This window comes from Oryx dammah, unplaced genomic scaffold, assembly GCF_014754425.2.
Source record: "Oryx dammah isolate SB20612 unplaced genomic scaffold, SCBI_Odam_1.1 HiC_scaffold_26, whole genome shotgun sequence".
Taxonomy (NCBI): Eukaryota; Metazoa; Chordata; class Mammalia; order Artiodactyla; family Bovidae; genus Oryx; species Oryx dammah.
The window spans coordinates 51776653-51791094 of record NW_024070210.1 but is presented as its reverse complement, the minus strand read 5'-3'; the positions used below and the strand labels follow the sequence as shown (position 1 = coordinate 51791094).

Here is a 14442-nt window from a genome sequence, read left to right as displayed (position 1 = left end):
TTCTTGGCATGTCCACCCGGATATCTGATGTGTGTGTGCTCAGTTGCTCAGTCATGTCTGACTCTTTGTGACCCCCATGGACTGCAGCCCCACAGGCCTCTTGGTCCATGGGATTCTCCAGGCAAGAATACTGGAGTGGGTGCCATTTCCTCCACCAGGGGATCTTCCTGACCCAGGGATTGAACCTTCATCTGCTGCGACTACTGCACTGCGGGTGGGTTTTTAACCACTGAGCCACAGGGGAAGCCCTGATGGACCCCTAAAACTTGCCAAGTCCTAAGCAGAAGTCTTTCTACCTTTAAATGTGCAGGAAGTCCTATCAGCACCACTTCCAAGATAGATCTAGCACCCATCCACTTCTCTCCATCTCTACCCTGACTCCCGAATCCAAGCCGCTCTGGATGCCCTCTGCCCCCATTCTAGCTTCCCTACATTCCCTTCTCCAGCAGCAGTCAGACTGATCTCTCTGAAACACAAATCAGTCTGTAAGCAACATGAGGGCAAGGGTTGTTTATCTGTTTTATTCACTAGTGTATCCTCAGTACCAAACATGTGAATGATTTCTCTAAATTCTGTTGTTTAAAATTAAATAATGGCTTCCCATCACCCACTTCCACCCACCCCCCACCCCTGACACTCCAGTCCCACTGGCCCTCTTTCTGCTCCTCTAACATGCCAAGCTTCGTACACCTTATGCCTTGGAACCTGGAGTGCCTCCTCTTCTGAATGTTCTCTTCTGTGTGTGTCTCCTCCCCCGACCCCACCACCTTGGCTTGGCTGGCCCTTCTGTCACTCCAGTCTCAGTTTACATGTCACCTTATACCCCCACCTAAAACAGCCCCACAATCACTCTCCATCAAATTACCTTTTCAGAGCCCTAGACTTAGGCTGAAATTACCCTGGCCACTTAGGGTTTACACCTATAAATCCCACTAGAACATGCAGCAGGCCTAAAAGCAGGGGTCTTATATGCCTGAGTCACAGCTTTAGCCCTAGCTTTAGCCCTCATATAAGGACTGGCTCCCAGTAGATGGCTGAGTAATTTATTATTTTACCTCTGTGTTCCAGGATTTGATCGTCTACACTGAAGGCTCAAAGACTCTATCTAGCTGGTGCCTGGAGCTGATCAGGTCCTCAAAGATGGAGACAGACAAGCTAAAATGTATTACAGACAGGGCAGACACCAAAACACCAATTTGTTAATTTACATGGAAAATCTTTATCAAATATTCAGAACTAAACAAATATTCAAACTCCATTCACTTTCTTTCCCCCTAGAGTCAAGCCACATAACAAGCCAAGTCTAGTGGGTAGAGTTAAAAAAAAAAAAAAAAAGAATTTGGATAATGTGATAGTTAATTATGTCAGCTTAACTAGGCCATGGGATGCCCAGACAACTGGATAAACATTTCTGGGTGTGTCTGTGAGGGTGTTTCCAGAAGAGATTAGGATTTGGATTGGTGAAGTCAATAAAACAGAAGGTCTTTCCCAACTTGGGGAGACATTAGCCGATCTACTGAGTGTCATAATACAAAAAAAAAAAAAAAAAGGAGAAGGAATGTGGAATTTGCTTTCTGCCTAACTGAGCTGGGATACTGGCCTGCCCTCAGCACTCCTGACTGTCAGGTCTTCAGACCTGGACTGAAGTGAATCCACACTATTGTCTCTCTGGCTCCCAAGCCTTGGAATTACACCACTGTCCTTCCTGTACTCCAGTTTACAGATGGCAGATTGGTGGAACTTCTCAGTCTCCATAATCATGTGGTCAATACCTTATCGTAAATATATGCTATTGGTTCTATTTCTTTGGAGGTCACAGACTAATACACATGACAATCATCAATGTTATTCTACTAATATGTCTGTTCCAATGGGACAAGACAACGGAGCTACCCGCTGAAATTCCCTTTTTAGGTAACTATATGAGGTCCAATGGCCAAGGTTCTCTCCTCACTGACGGTGCCCTAGATTCACAACGAACCAGGTTCCTGTCTGTTCATCCAACTATACGTTAACATTATTTGTCCACACCTCTGCTGTGACATGCTAATAAGGGCCCCTATGCACTCATCACTTGACTTTAGCAAACTCTTCAACAGCCCATTTGCAAATTATTAAGACAGAAAATTATGTATCATCTAGTGAATTAAATGAGGGTTTGATACATTTTCCCATTTCCCAACTCAGTCAAAGGAAACACTCCAAGCCAGCAGGACATTATGAAACCTGAGCACATGGAAACCAGGAGAAGGTCTTCAGATTCCAACCAGCTGGGTAGCAGACCCCACTGCTTGGCTCCCCAAAGGCCAAAGACATGATGAAAGGCCTGAGGGGACACAGGGGTCCCAAATACTTCCCTAGGCCATCAAATTGGCAGGAAAGGGAAACCTCACCTCCCCTCCCCTCCCCTCCCAAAAAAAGGGCCATGGACTGCTTACCAGGATTTGGCTCCCAGGGACTGATATGAGCTTAAATCAAAAACAGTATAGATAATCCAGACATGCATAATTCATAGTTGACTACCTCTTCTGAATTTATGATGATGATAATTTGTGGGAAGTTTCTAAGGAATACATAATTGATAACATACTCCACATAGCAATGCAAACTGCCAAGGAGACAATGAGTCAGGATGTATTAAAACAATAGATCCTTTTAGTCAATATTTATCAGGCACCTACTAGATACTAGCCCACAGGAATCATCTGTTTTGATCTTTGTATCTGCTGAAAGAAAATGGGCAATAACTATAGGGTTTTCAAAGAACCAAGGACCCCAGAGCCTTTGATTACAAAAGATTTCTTGAGCTCCTACGATGTGCTAGACACTGTAGAGGTGCTAAAAATAAATTAAGATTCATTTCTAGTTCTTGAGGATCACATAGGCCAGTGGTTTAACAATATATTTTACTTTTCTTCTTGTATATAACTGTGTACAGAGCCACATGATAATCACAATGACTTATTGAGCCAAACTTACCAAGACAGAGTATTTTCTGAATATTTATTTATTTATTGGGTTGTGCTGGGTCTTGGTTGCAACACACAGAATCTCAGATCTGCATGGCAGCATGTAGGATCTTTAGTTGTGACACGGGGGATCTAATTTCCTGACCAGGGCCTCTTGCATTGGGAGCACAGAGTTTTACCCAGTGTCCACCAGGGAAGTCCCAGGATGTAGTATTAACATACTCAATTCAACTAGCTCCATCAGGAGCCTGAAGTGAGCTGTACATGTTGAGAATGGTTTCAGCTTTAGTTTCCTACTACAAAATCACTCTGTGGGGATATATTTTTACAAAACAAATACCCAGTAAATTTTACTGAGTGAACTGGAAAACCAGTGTGAACCAGTGATGAAAATAACCTAAAAACCAGGCAAGGACTTCCCTGGTAGTCCAGTGGCTAAGAATCTGCCTTCCAATACGGTGGTGGCTGTGGTTAGTCACTAAGTCACGTCCGACTCTTTTGTGACCCCACGGATTGTAGCCCACCAGGCTCTTCTGTCCACAGGATTTCCCAGGCAAGAACACTGGAGTGGGTTGCCAAACCCTCCTCCAGGGGATCTTCCTGACCCAGGGATCAAACCTGTGTCTCCTGCTTAGCAGGCAGATTCTTTAACATTGCGCCACGGGGGACATGGGTTCAATCTTTGGCCCAGGAAGATCCCCACATGCTGGGGGGCAACTAAGCCCATGCGCCACAACTTCTGGGTCCATGCAAGCCCGTGCTCTGTCAACAAGAGAAGCAACCACAGTGAGAAGCCTGTGCAACACAACTAGAGATCTTGTAGCCCTGTTTGCCACAACTAGAGAAAACCCACACACAGCAACAAAGACCCAGGGAAGCCAAAAGAATATTTTTTAAAAAGGCAATTTACAGAATAAATTCATTAAGAATCTACAGACAAAAAATACACCTTTCATATCATTTAAATACAATTTGAGTATCTTCACATCTCTTTGCTTTAAATGTACATATCACCTATTCATAACATCCATTCTTACAATTTTATGTTGTTTATAAATAAAGACTTACTTTTAGTACTTTAAAAATTTTAATCTACACTATGGTTTCATTTTAACAGAGTTTGGCTACAATGTGGCAATTCTGATGTCTCATTAAGCATCTTAATTTTAGTTATGTTTGGGTAAACATGCTTAGGCTCACAATATATAAAAAAAAACTATGTAATTAGTGTTTCATATAAAAGTCTATTAAATTTCCAAACTATCTTCTGTTACTTCATACTGATATACAGTTATAACTAGTTATAAAAAAGTAAGTGCTCATATATGCAAAGTAAAATTTTTTTCCAGAAATAGATTTTCTTCAGACTTCCCTCTCTAAAATGGAAATCATCTATTCATTTGCAAACTACACACTCCAAAAATATATGTAAGTGGAAGAGTGCTGTCTGGTTAAGGAAAGAATAATCATTACTTAAAATGTGTTTCAGACGGAAAAAACAGAAGAACTGAAATTACTATAAACCCCCACTGTAAATTATTTTTAAAATCATCTTAAATACACATTAAAGAAAAATCATGTTAAAAACATATCCTAAAGAAAAATAATTAGCAAAAGCTAAATGATTGATGATTTTGGATTTCTAGGTATGCTTGCTATTAACTCACATTATCTAGGCAGTTCAATGAACTCACACCAAAGGAAAGAGAGGGTAGGGTATAACTCAGTGAGAACTTCATCTTTAATTACTTAGTTTTATGAAGAAATTCTTCCTGGGGGTGGGAGGGGAGCCAAGGGTAGAAATACTCAGAAAGCAAAGAATGACTGAATAGCACTGCCTGTCACATTTGAGAGTTAGTTACCTAAGATCAGAGTTTTAGAGGAGCTTTCAAGAGGCAAAGTAGAAAAGTGAAAGGAGCCCATCTTCAGAGTTTAACAGTCTGGGTTTAGACCCTGAGAGCTAAGAGAAAGAAAGGCAGAGGAACCAGAGACCAAATTGCCAACATCTGCTGGATCATAGAGAAAGCAAGCAAATTCCAGAAAAACACCTACCTCTGTCTCATTGACTACACTAAGACCTTTGACAGTGTGGATCATAACAAAATGTGGAAAACTCTTGGAGAGATGGGAATACCAGACCATATTACCTGTCTTCTGAGAAACCTGTGTGTGGGTCAAGAAGCAACACAGAACCTTATATGGGACAACTGACTGGTTCAAACTGAGAAAGCAGCACAACAAGGCTGTTTATTGTCACCCTGTTTACTTAACTTATACACAGAGCACATCATGAGAAATGCCAGGCTGGATGACTTACAAGCTGGAATCAAGATTTCCGGGAAAAACATCAACAACCTCAGATATGCAGATGATACCACTTTAATAGCAAAAAGCGAAGAGGAACTAAAGAACCTCTTGATGAAGGTGAAAGAGGAGAATGAGAAAGCCGGCTTAAAACTCAGTATTAAAAAAAATAAGATCATGGCATCCGGTCCCATCAGTTCAGTTCAGTTCAGTCACTCAGTCATGTCCGACTCTTTGTGACCCCATGAATCACAGCACGCCAGGCCTCCCTGTCCATCACCAACTCCCAGAGTTCACTCAGACTCACATCCATTGAGTCCGTGATGCCATCCAGCCATCTCATCCTCTGTTGTCCCCTTCTCCTCCTGCCCCCAATCCCTCCCAGCATCAGAGTCTTTTCCAATGAGTCAACTCTTCGCATGAGGTGGCCAAAGTACTGGAGTTTCAGCTTTAGCATCAGTCCTTCCAAAGAAATCCCAGGGCTGATCTCCTTCAGAACGGACTGGTTGGATCTCCTTGCAGTCCAAGGGACTCTCAAGAATCTTCTCCAGAGACCCAGCCTTAGGGTCTTCTCAAATAAGTCATCTCTTCACATCAGATGGCAAAAGTATTACAGTTTCAGCTTCAACATCCAGTCCCATCACTTTATGGCAAATAAAAGGGGAAAAGGTGGAAGCAGTGACAGATTTCCTCTTCCTGGGCTCTTAAATCACTGTGGATTGTGATTGCAGCCATGAAATTAGATGACTGCTTCTTGGCAGGAAAGCTATGACAAACCTAAACAGTGTATTAAAAAGCAAAGGCATCACTTTGCCAACAAAGGTCCATATAGTAAAGGCTGTGGTCTTTCCAGTAGTCATGTACAGATATGAGAGCTGGATCATAAAGAAGGCAGAGTGCTAAAGGATTGATGCTTTCAAACTCTTGAGAGTCCCTTGGACAACCGGGAGATCAAACCAGTCAGTCTTAAAGGAAATCAATGCTGAACACTTAATGGAAGGACTGATGCTGAAGCTCCAATACTTTGGCCGACTGATTGGAAAAGACCCTGATGCTGGGAAAGACTGAGGGCAGGAGGAGAAGGGGTGACAGAGGGTGTGATGGTTGGATGGCATCATCAATTCAATGGACATGTACTTGGGCAAACTCTGAGAGATGGTGAGGGACAGGGAGGCCTGGCGTGCTGCAGTCCACGGGGTCACAAGAGTCAGACATGACTTAGCAACTGAACAACAACAACAGAGATCTCAGAGAAGTCTCTTCACTTCCCAGGGCCTTGGATGCATCATTTGAAAAGGACACAGTTTGCACAAAGGATCTCAGGGACTCTTCTAGTTCTTTTTGCTACCAGATCTACAATGGGCTTCCATCTGAACTAGGCATTTATTCACTTAAAAAGCATTCGGGGTATTTTGTTCCAAACATTGTGCTGGGCAATGTAAAGATGAGAAAGACAAAGTTCCTTTCTTTTTGAAGGGCTCCCACTTTATCAAGGGATACAGACGTACAAAGAAACAATGCCAGACTTATTCAGTAGATGCTGTGGTTAACAGTGCCAAGTGCTGGGTGCCCAGGATAAATTAAGGGAAAAAGAATTGAGGCCAGGGAGGGAACTGGTGGTGAAGGCTTCCTAGAATGAAGGAGCTACTAAACAGCACTGGGGGCTCAGCTGAGGTTGGAAATTACGTATTGAAATGGTTCTGATTGTTGGATTAGTACACAGTGGCTACCAAAGGGGAAGTTATCCCCCAGATATCCCATAGCTGCAGCTTAAGTACTATCACCTCGTTTGCAGACAGAAAAAATTCTAATGGTAGAGTTACACTCTCTGCTTTTACCTGAAGATAGTACTGCAGAATGGATGGTTTCCAGTCTCTGGTCTGTCCACCACCCACATAAGCAAAGAGAACCAAGCAGAGTACCCACAGCAAAATGCTGGGTGTGGGAAGAATGGGGAGGTCACACCATCTTCTAATATGAAACATGAGGGTTTGCAATTTTTTGAGACACATTTCTCACCACTGGTAGAAGGATCAGGGATCTGAGCCTCATTGTTTCTCCCCAATCACTTTGATTTTATCCATCACCCTTTATAGAATGGAGTACAGCAGGGCTATCAGCCTCCTAATACATCTCGCTCTTCAAAATGGAACTATTTAAGTTGAGGTTCTTCAATCTTGAGAAGGTGCCAACTTGGGGCTGCCAAATTATTCAGTCTCTGGGATAAAACTGCTTTAGCACTCAAATATAATACTGGAAAGATCATTCTAAATATAGACACCACTTTCCGAAAACAAGTAAATTATCTCCAGCAGTCTCTTACATGTTCTATGCCTCTTGGATACCATTAGAGTTCTTTGGCTGCCAGCAACTGAACCTGATTGTGGCTTAGGTGAAAAATCTGGAATTTATTGGAAGGCTATAGGGGAGAAGTGCATACAATCAACAGGGCAGCTGGGGATCCAGACTGAGAAAAAGACACAAAAGGCAATTCCTAGGGTCCAGGCAGTAGGACCACTACCTAGCATCCTATAGGTACAGCTGTTGGAAAGATACTCATGTCCTTGGAACACTCTACTCAGGTTTTAGACTCCAGGAAGTGAGAGTCTCAATGCTCTGGTTTGTGTTATGGACTCCAATCCTCATTATCTAAAAATGTGATAAGGCACTCTGATTAACAGCCATCTAAGCCTGTATCCAATGGAATAAAGGTAAATTCCAAAGGGAAAATAAAATGCTATGATTCAAAGAAATTCAAATGGATGCCATCAGTCACCAAAGCAACAAAGATCAACTCTATCCCCTTATTAAAAAAAAAAAAAAACCATGGTCCTTTTCTTTAAACATCAAAACAAGCATAGACCAGAAATTTTAGAACGCTGAAGACCAATGTACTCCAATAGGATACAACTCTGAGTAAATCTCTGTCCTCAGTAAAGGTGTGCTGTAATCTCCAAAGACAGTGAAAATTGTTAATCATGTGATACTCTAGGTTCTCCCTTGGGTATAAGCTGAGTGAGACTTCTCAAAAAAGGAAGTCAACTATGCACACAGTAGTCATAAAGAGCTGGAATAGCTATATTAATATCAGACAAAAGAGACTTGAAGACAAGAAATATTACTAGAGGTAAAGAGAGACGTCTTATAATGACAGGAGAATCACTGTATCAGGAAAATACACACATTACAAATGTCTACACATATAACAACAAAGCCCTGAAATACATGAAGCAAAACTGACAGAACCGAAAGGAGCAATAGGCAATTCAACAATAAAAACTGGACATTTCAATAGCTGAAAAAAAGTCTCAGGACTTCCCTGGTGGTCCAGCGGTTAAGACTTCACCTTTCAATGCAGGGGGTGCAGATTTGATCCCTAGGCAGGGAGCTAAGATCTCACATGCCTTGCAGCCAAAAAACCCAAAACATAAAACAGAAGCAATATTGTAACAAATTAATAAAGACTTCAAAAAAAAAAAAAAGATGCACATCAAAAAACCTCTAAAAAAAAGTCTAAATAAATTTAAAGAGATTAAAGATATACAAAGTTGTTCTCTGCCCACATTAAATTAGAAATCCACAAAATATTCACTAAATATAGGGAAACCCCAAACATTCAGAAATTAAATAACATACTTCTAAGTAACACATGTATCAAAAAAAGAAATCACAAGGTAGATTTTAGGATACTTTAAACCGAATGAAAACAAAACCACAACATATCAAAACTCATGGAAGCAGCCAAAGCAGTGCTCAGAGACCACATTATGGCTTTAAACACCATTATCAGAAAGGAAGAAAGATCTCAAACCAATTCCCTAAGCTTCTACCTGAAGAAACTAGAAAAGCAAACTAACCTAAAATAAGCAGAGAAAAATGAAACAACCTAGAGTTGAAAGCAATGAAACAGAAAACAAAAAAGCAAATATAAAAAAAATAAAACTAAGAGCTGATGCTTTGAAACACTGAAGGCTCAATATTAAGACAGAAATTCTCCCCAAACCGATCTATACATTCAAAGCAATCTCTGCCAAAATCTCGGCAGAGTTTTTAATAGAGCTAATCCTAAAATTTATAAGGAAATACAAAGGACCTAGAATAGCTGAGACAATTTTGACAAGAGCAAAGTTGGAGGGCTTACACCGTATGATTTCAAAATGTACTCTTAAGCTAAAAATTAAGGCAATGTGGTATTGGCATAGGAAAGCCATACATTCAATGGCATTCAGAAATTAACCCTTAAATTTTAAGATCCATTCACTTTTGACAAAGGGGCAAACGGGAAAATGACCGATTTTTCTTGGATATTCATACGAAAAAAAAAATTAACTTAGATCTCTAACCCCACTTCATACATGAAAATTAACTCAAAGTAACTCACAGACCTGAAGGTAAAAACTAAAATCAATTTTTGAAGAAAAAAGAGCACAAAAGCCTTGACCTTGGGTTAAGCAAACAGTTCTCAAGACATACCACCAAAAATATAAACTATTTTTTAAAAAAACTTGTAAGTTGGACTTCATTAAAATTTGTGCTTCAAAAAGACACCACTGGCAGAATGAAAATAGAAGCCACAGAATGGGAGAAAATATTTTGCAAATCTCCTATCTGATATGGGACCTGTATCTGTAATATACAAAGAAATCTTACAATTCAATAATAAAACAAATAACCTAATTTAAAAATGGGTTCTGACACATGTTACAACATGGATAAATCTGGAAATCATTATGATAAGTGAAATGACAGAGACACTAAAGGACAAATACTGTATGACTGCACTTATGTGATATACCTAGAATAGGGACAGAAAGCAGAATAGAAGTTACCCAGGGCTGAGGTGAAAGTGCAATGGAGAGTTATTGTTTACTGGGAACAGAGTTTCTGTTTGGGATAATCAAAAAGTTTTGAAAATCGACAGAGGTGATGGTTTGCATGTAACATTGTGAATGGAATTAATGTGAATGAACTGCACTCTTTAAAATGGTTAAAACGATAAATATCTTACCGCAATAAAAAATAATTTTAAAAAATGGGCAGAAGACTTGGGTGGACAGTTCACCAAAGAAGACACACAAATGACTAATAAGGACATGAAAACATCATTAGCTATTAGGGAAATGCAAATTAATAGCACAATGAAATACCATCACACGGCCACTATAATGACTATAATCAAAAAGAAAGATGAGAGCAAGTGCTGGGGATGAAGCAGGGAAACTGGAATCCTCACACATTCCCGGTGGGATTGTAAAATGGCATAGCCACTTTGGAAAAGGGAGAGAGTGTGATGATTTGGGAGAATGGCATTGAAACATGTATACTATCATGTAAGAAACGAATCGCCAGTCTATGTTCAATACAGGATACAGGATGCTTGGGGCTGGTGCACGAGGATGATTCAGAGAGATGATATGGGGTGGGAGGTGGGAGTGGGGTTCATGATTGGGAACTCATGTATACCCGTGGCGGATTCATGTCAATGTATGGCAAAACCAATATAGTATTGTAAAGTAAAATAAAGTAAAAATAAAAATTTAAATAAAATAAAAATTAAAAAAAAAACTTAAACATAAGCTTACTGCAAGACCCAGCAATTCCACACCTAGTCATCTACCCAAGAAAAATTAAAATATATCTCCATACAAAGACATGTTCACATGTTCACAATACCTTTAGTCACAACAGCTAAAAACTGGAAACAATCCAAATGTCGATCAGCTGATAAGTGGAAAAACAGAAAGCTGTAGAGCCATATACTAGGATACTATTAGGTATGCTTGGGGGAGCCTGGTGGGCTGCCGTCTATGGGGTCACACAGAGTCGGACACGACTGAAGTGACTTAGCAGCAGCAGCAGTCACTAAGTCATTTCCAACTCTTGCAACCCCAAGACTGTAGCCTGCCAGGCTCCTCTGTCCATGGGATTTCGCAGGCAGGAATAGTGGAGCGGGTTGCCATTTCCTTCTCCAGGGGATCTCCCTGACCCCGGGATCGAACCCAGAGATCGAACCCAGGTCTCCCGCATTGCAGGCAAACTCTTTACCACTGAGCCACCAGGGAAGTCCAATAGGATACTACTCAGACATAAAAGAGAAATGAAATACTGATACGTGCTAGAACATGGTTATACCTCAAAAAGATTATGCTAAGTGAAAGAAGCTGGATGCAAAAGACTTCATATTGTAAGATTCTGTTCATATGAAATGTCCAGAAAAGACAAATTATCTATAGAGACAGAAAGCACACTAGTGGCTGCCTGGGTCTGGGGTAGAAGGAAGGATTACCTGCACACAGGCTGATAGAAATTTGGGGGGTGATTGAAATGTTCTATAACTGAACTGTGTTGATGGTTGCACAACATTAATTCTATTAATTTACTACAAACCATTGAATTGTACACTTACAATGGGTAGCCTTCTGTGGCTTTTAATTTGTACTTCAGTAAAGCTCTAAAAATAAATAAATACAAATCTGAAACTGAAAAAAAAAGTCTTGATTTCAGGAAGCATAATTAAAATACAATCTCCATGACATAAGACAAAGGTTTTCCTTAATCTAGCCACATACCTTTTATTCGTATATTTTCAAACTATATGTGTAAGATACTGACATTGTTCAGTGATGTTAGCCCAGGCCCTAAATGATCTTAAGCTTTCTGAATTAAATTCTGTGGTCCCTGTGATTGCTCAATAAACAGCAGTAAATTTACAAACTCTAAAAATAGACAATATTGGCCTTTTCCTGGGCTCATTTCAGAGAAAAATAGAGCAATAAAAGCGAGCCTGAGAAGCAATTCAAATCCCCAGATTGTCTGAGTAATCAACTGTATTATATATAATCATTATGACCTAGAAACATTTCATCTGAAGCAGCAAAGGCTGACCTAGTAATTGATTTAATAGCTGTCTTCAATGACAGAAAGGGTTTTACACAGGAAACTATCTGACGAGTTCTCCTCTCTTTCCATTGAGAGCCAAACAAAACAAAGTGATTTAGTAATCAGCAAGGTACACAGAGATTAAACCCAAATAACACTGACGGTAACTGCTACCAGATACTGGAATATACTTAATATATTTGTTCAAGCTGTTTCCCTGGCAATCATTAAGACTGGACAAGACAGACGGCTGTGGTAAGATGGCAGAAATGCCTGTGAGGGGTCATCAGGTGTGGGGCAGATCTGTCTGTGGGAACGCACCACACTTCCACGTGTCATACCTCGATATCCCGATTCAGTTGCTTCACTATGGCAGTGATGTTTCTGATGTGCTCCTCCAAGAAAAGCCTGGCCAAGCGGTCGCCTCCCCCTTTGTTCTGCATTTTCTGCAAGCTGCTGACGATGTCGTCTTTGATCCGGAAGGCGTGCTCCACAAGGGCAGCCGTGGTTTTCTCGTGGCAGAGGATCCTGTCTTCCAGTTGCTCCACTAGGCTTACGGATGAGTAGGGTGCCATGGTCAGGGACTGGCTGTGTCGGGGCATCGTTCGAACTCGCCTACAGAAGGGAGCCCCACATTACTAGGGTTGTCAGTTGGGGAAAAAATCATTTTTAAAGCCAGATTCAAGACTTCCCAGGAAAGGCAAATTATCTATCCTTACAAGCTAAATGAAGATTTGAAGCAGAGTTTCTGCCCCAAAGAGTTTTCTTTGTGAGACAGGCAGCATCTTTAATCAATGGTCCACAGAGAGTCAAGTGTGCTGGTAGAGGCTCCATGCCCTCCCAACGCAAGAGGCTGCAGGATCAAAGCTTATTAACAAAATCACTGGACCTGCTTTCCTTTCCCCGTCCCATAAAGCAAGGGCTACAAACTCAAATGCCTCCAACGGTCAGGCTGTGGATATAAATGAGTGAAGCATACCACACAGGATACACTAGGGCATGTCAGGGACTTTGGGAAACTGAAAGGGGCATTCCTCACCTAAGGGAGCCGCAATTCTGTTCCACCTATGCAAAACCATTTGGGAATGCAGATTCTTTTTTCCAGATCATCTGATATTTCACAAAGAACCAAGAATTTTAGGCTTGTATGTGAAGTCACCTGATTTTTATTTATGTAATTTTGGCCATGCCACAAGGCATGTGGGATCTTAGTTCCCCGACCAGGGATCGAACCCATGCCCCTAGCATCAGAAGCACGGAGTCTTAACCACTGGACCACCAGGGAAGTCCCCACCTGATTTTTAAAATGTTAACAACTCATTTAAAAAGTATTTAAGATGATCCAGGCCAAACAATGTATTACTTCTATGAGCCAGTTTTGGCCTATGGACACCCAATTTGCAACTTCTCATTTAAAAGTTTTAGTGGGGATATCAGCCCATAAGCCTCCAGAGGTACATTTTATTGTTAATCAGAAGTACAACCCTAATGCAGGGCTACTGTGAAATCTCCACCAGTCACAATCACTGAATGGTCCATAGTGTCCTACAAGTCAGAAGCTGGAGAGGGGACACAACAGTACTACTCTTGCCCTTAAGAAAAGTCATTCTTGGATATAAAAGAAGCTGCAAGCCTTCATGCCCACTAGCAGCCCTCATGGAATTGGTGGAAAGAAAAAGTATACCTTAGATGCATATTTTCCATATATTATACCTTTCCTCGGTGACAAGAGAAGGAAATACAGTGCTCCGTTGGGCCATTTTCTTTTTAATAATTCACATCTGTTGAAAAAATAAGCATTAAATTATTTAACAGTTTATATCTAGAACATAAATGACCTTGGGGATATCCCTGGTGGCTCAGACAATAAAGAATCTGCCTGCAATGCTGGAGACCCAGGTTCAATTCTTGGGTAGGGAAGATTCCCTGGAGAAGGGAGTGGCAACCCACCTGCCTGGAGGTATTCTTGCCTGGAGAATTCCATGGACAGAGGAGCCTGGTGGGCTATAGTCCATGGGGTCTCAAAGCGTCAGACGTGACTAAGTGACTAACACATACATACACACAAATCTTATTATTAAGTTACCAAAGGGATCAAAAATTATGCTGACATGCTGATCAATTATATTATTAAATATCTTACATATTATAGAAACAGAAGATGTCCCAAAATAAGGGGAAAAGAATCAAGAATCAAAATGCTTTTGAACTTAATACCATAAGCCCTGCTGGATAGATCAACATGCGTGCGTACATGCTAAAGTCAAGTTTCCTGAAGTTTTCTCACCCC

General features: G+C 40.9%; 1 protein-coding gene across 1 annotated transcript in view; it reads right to left on the bottom strand.

Annotated features, from left to right (window-relative positions):
- Positions 1–13936, bottom strand: part of FAM81A (family with sequence similarity 81 member A) — a 60208-nt gene extending 46272 nt beyond the window's left edge. The window contains exons 1-2 of the mRNA XM_040226638.1: positions 13837–13936; positions 12494–12767 (exon numbers count right to left, since the gene is read on the bottom strand). Of these exons, the coding sequence (XP_040082572.1) occupies positions 12494–12767; positions 13837–13856 (294 nt within the window). The 5' untranslated portion in view covers positions 13857–13936. The remainder of the gene's footprint in view (positions 1–12493; positions 12768–13836) is intronic.
- Between the last annotated feature and the right edge of the window lie 506 nt (positions 13937–14442).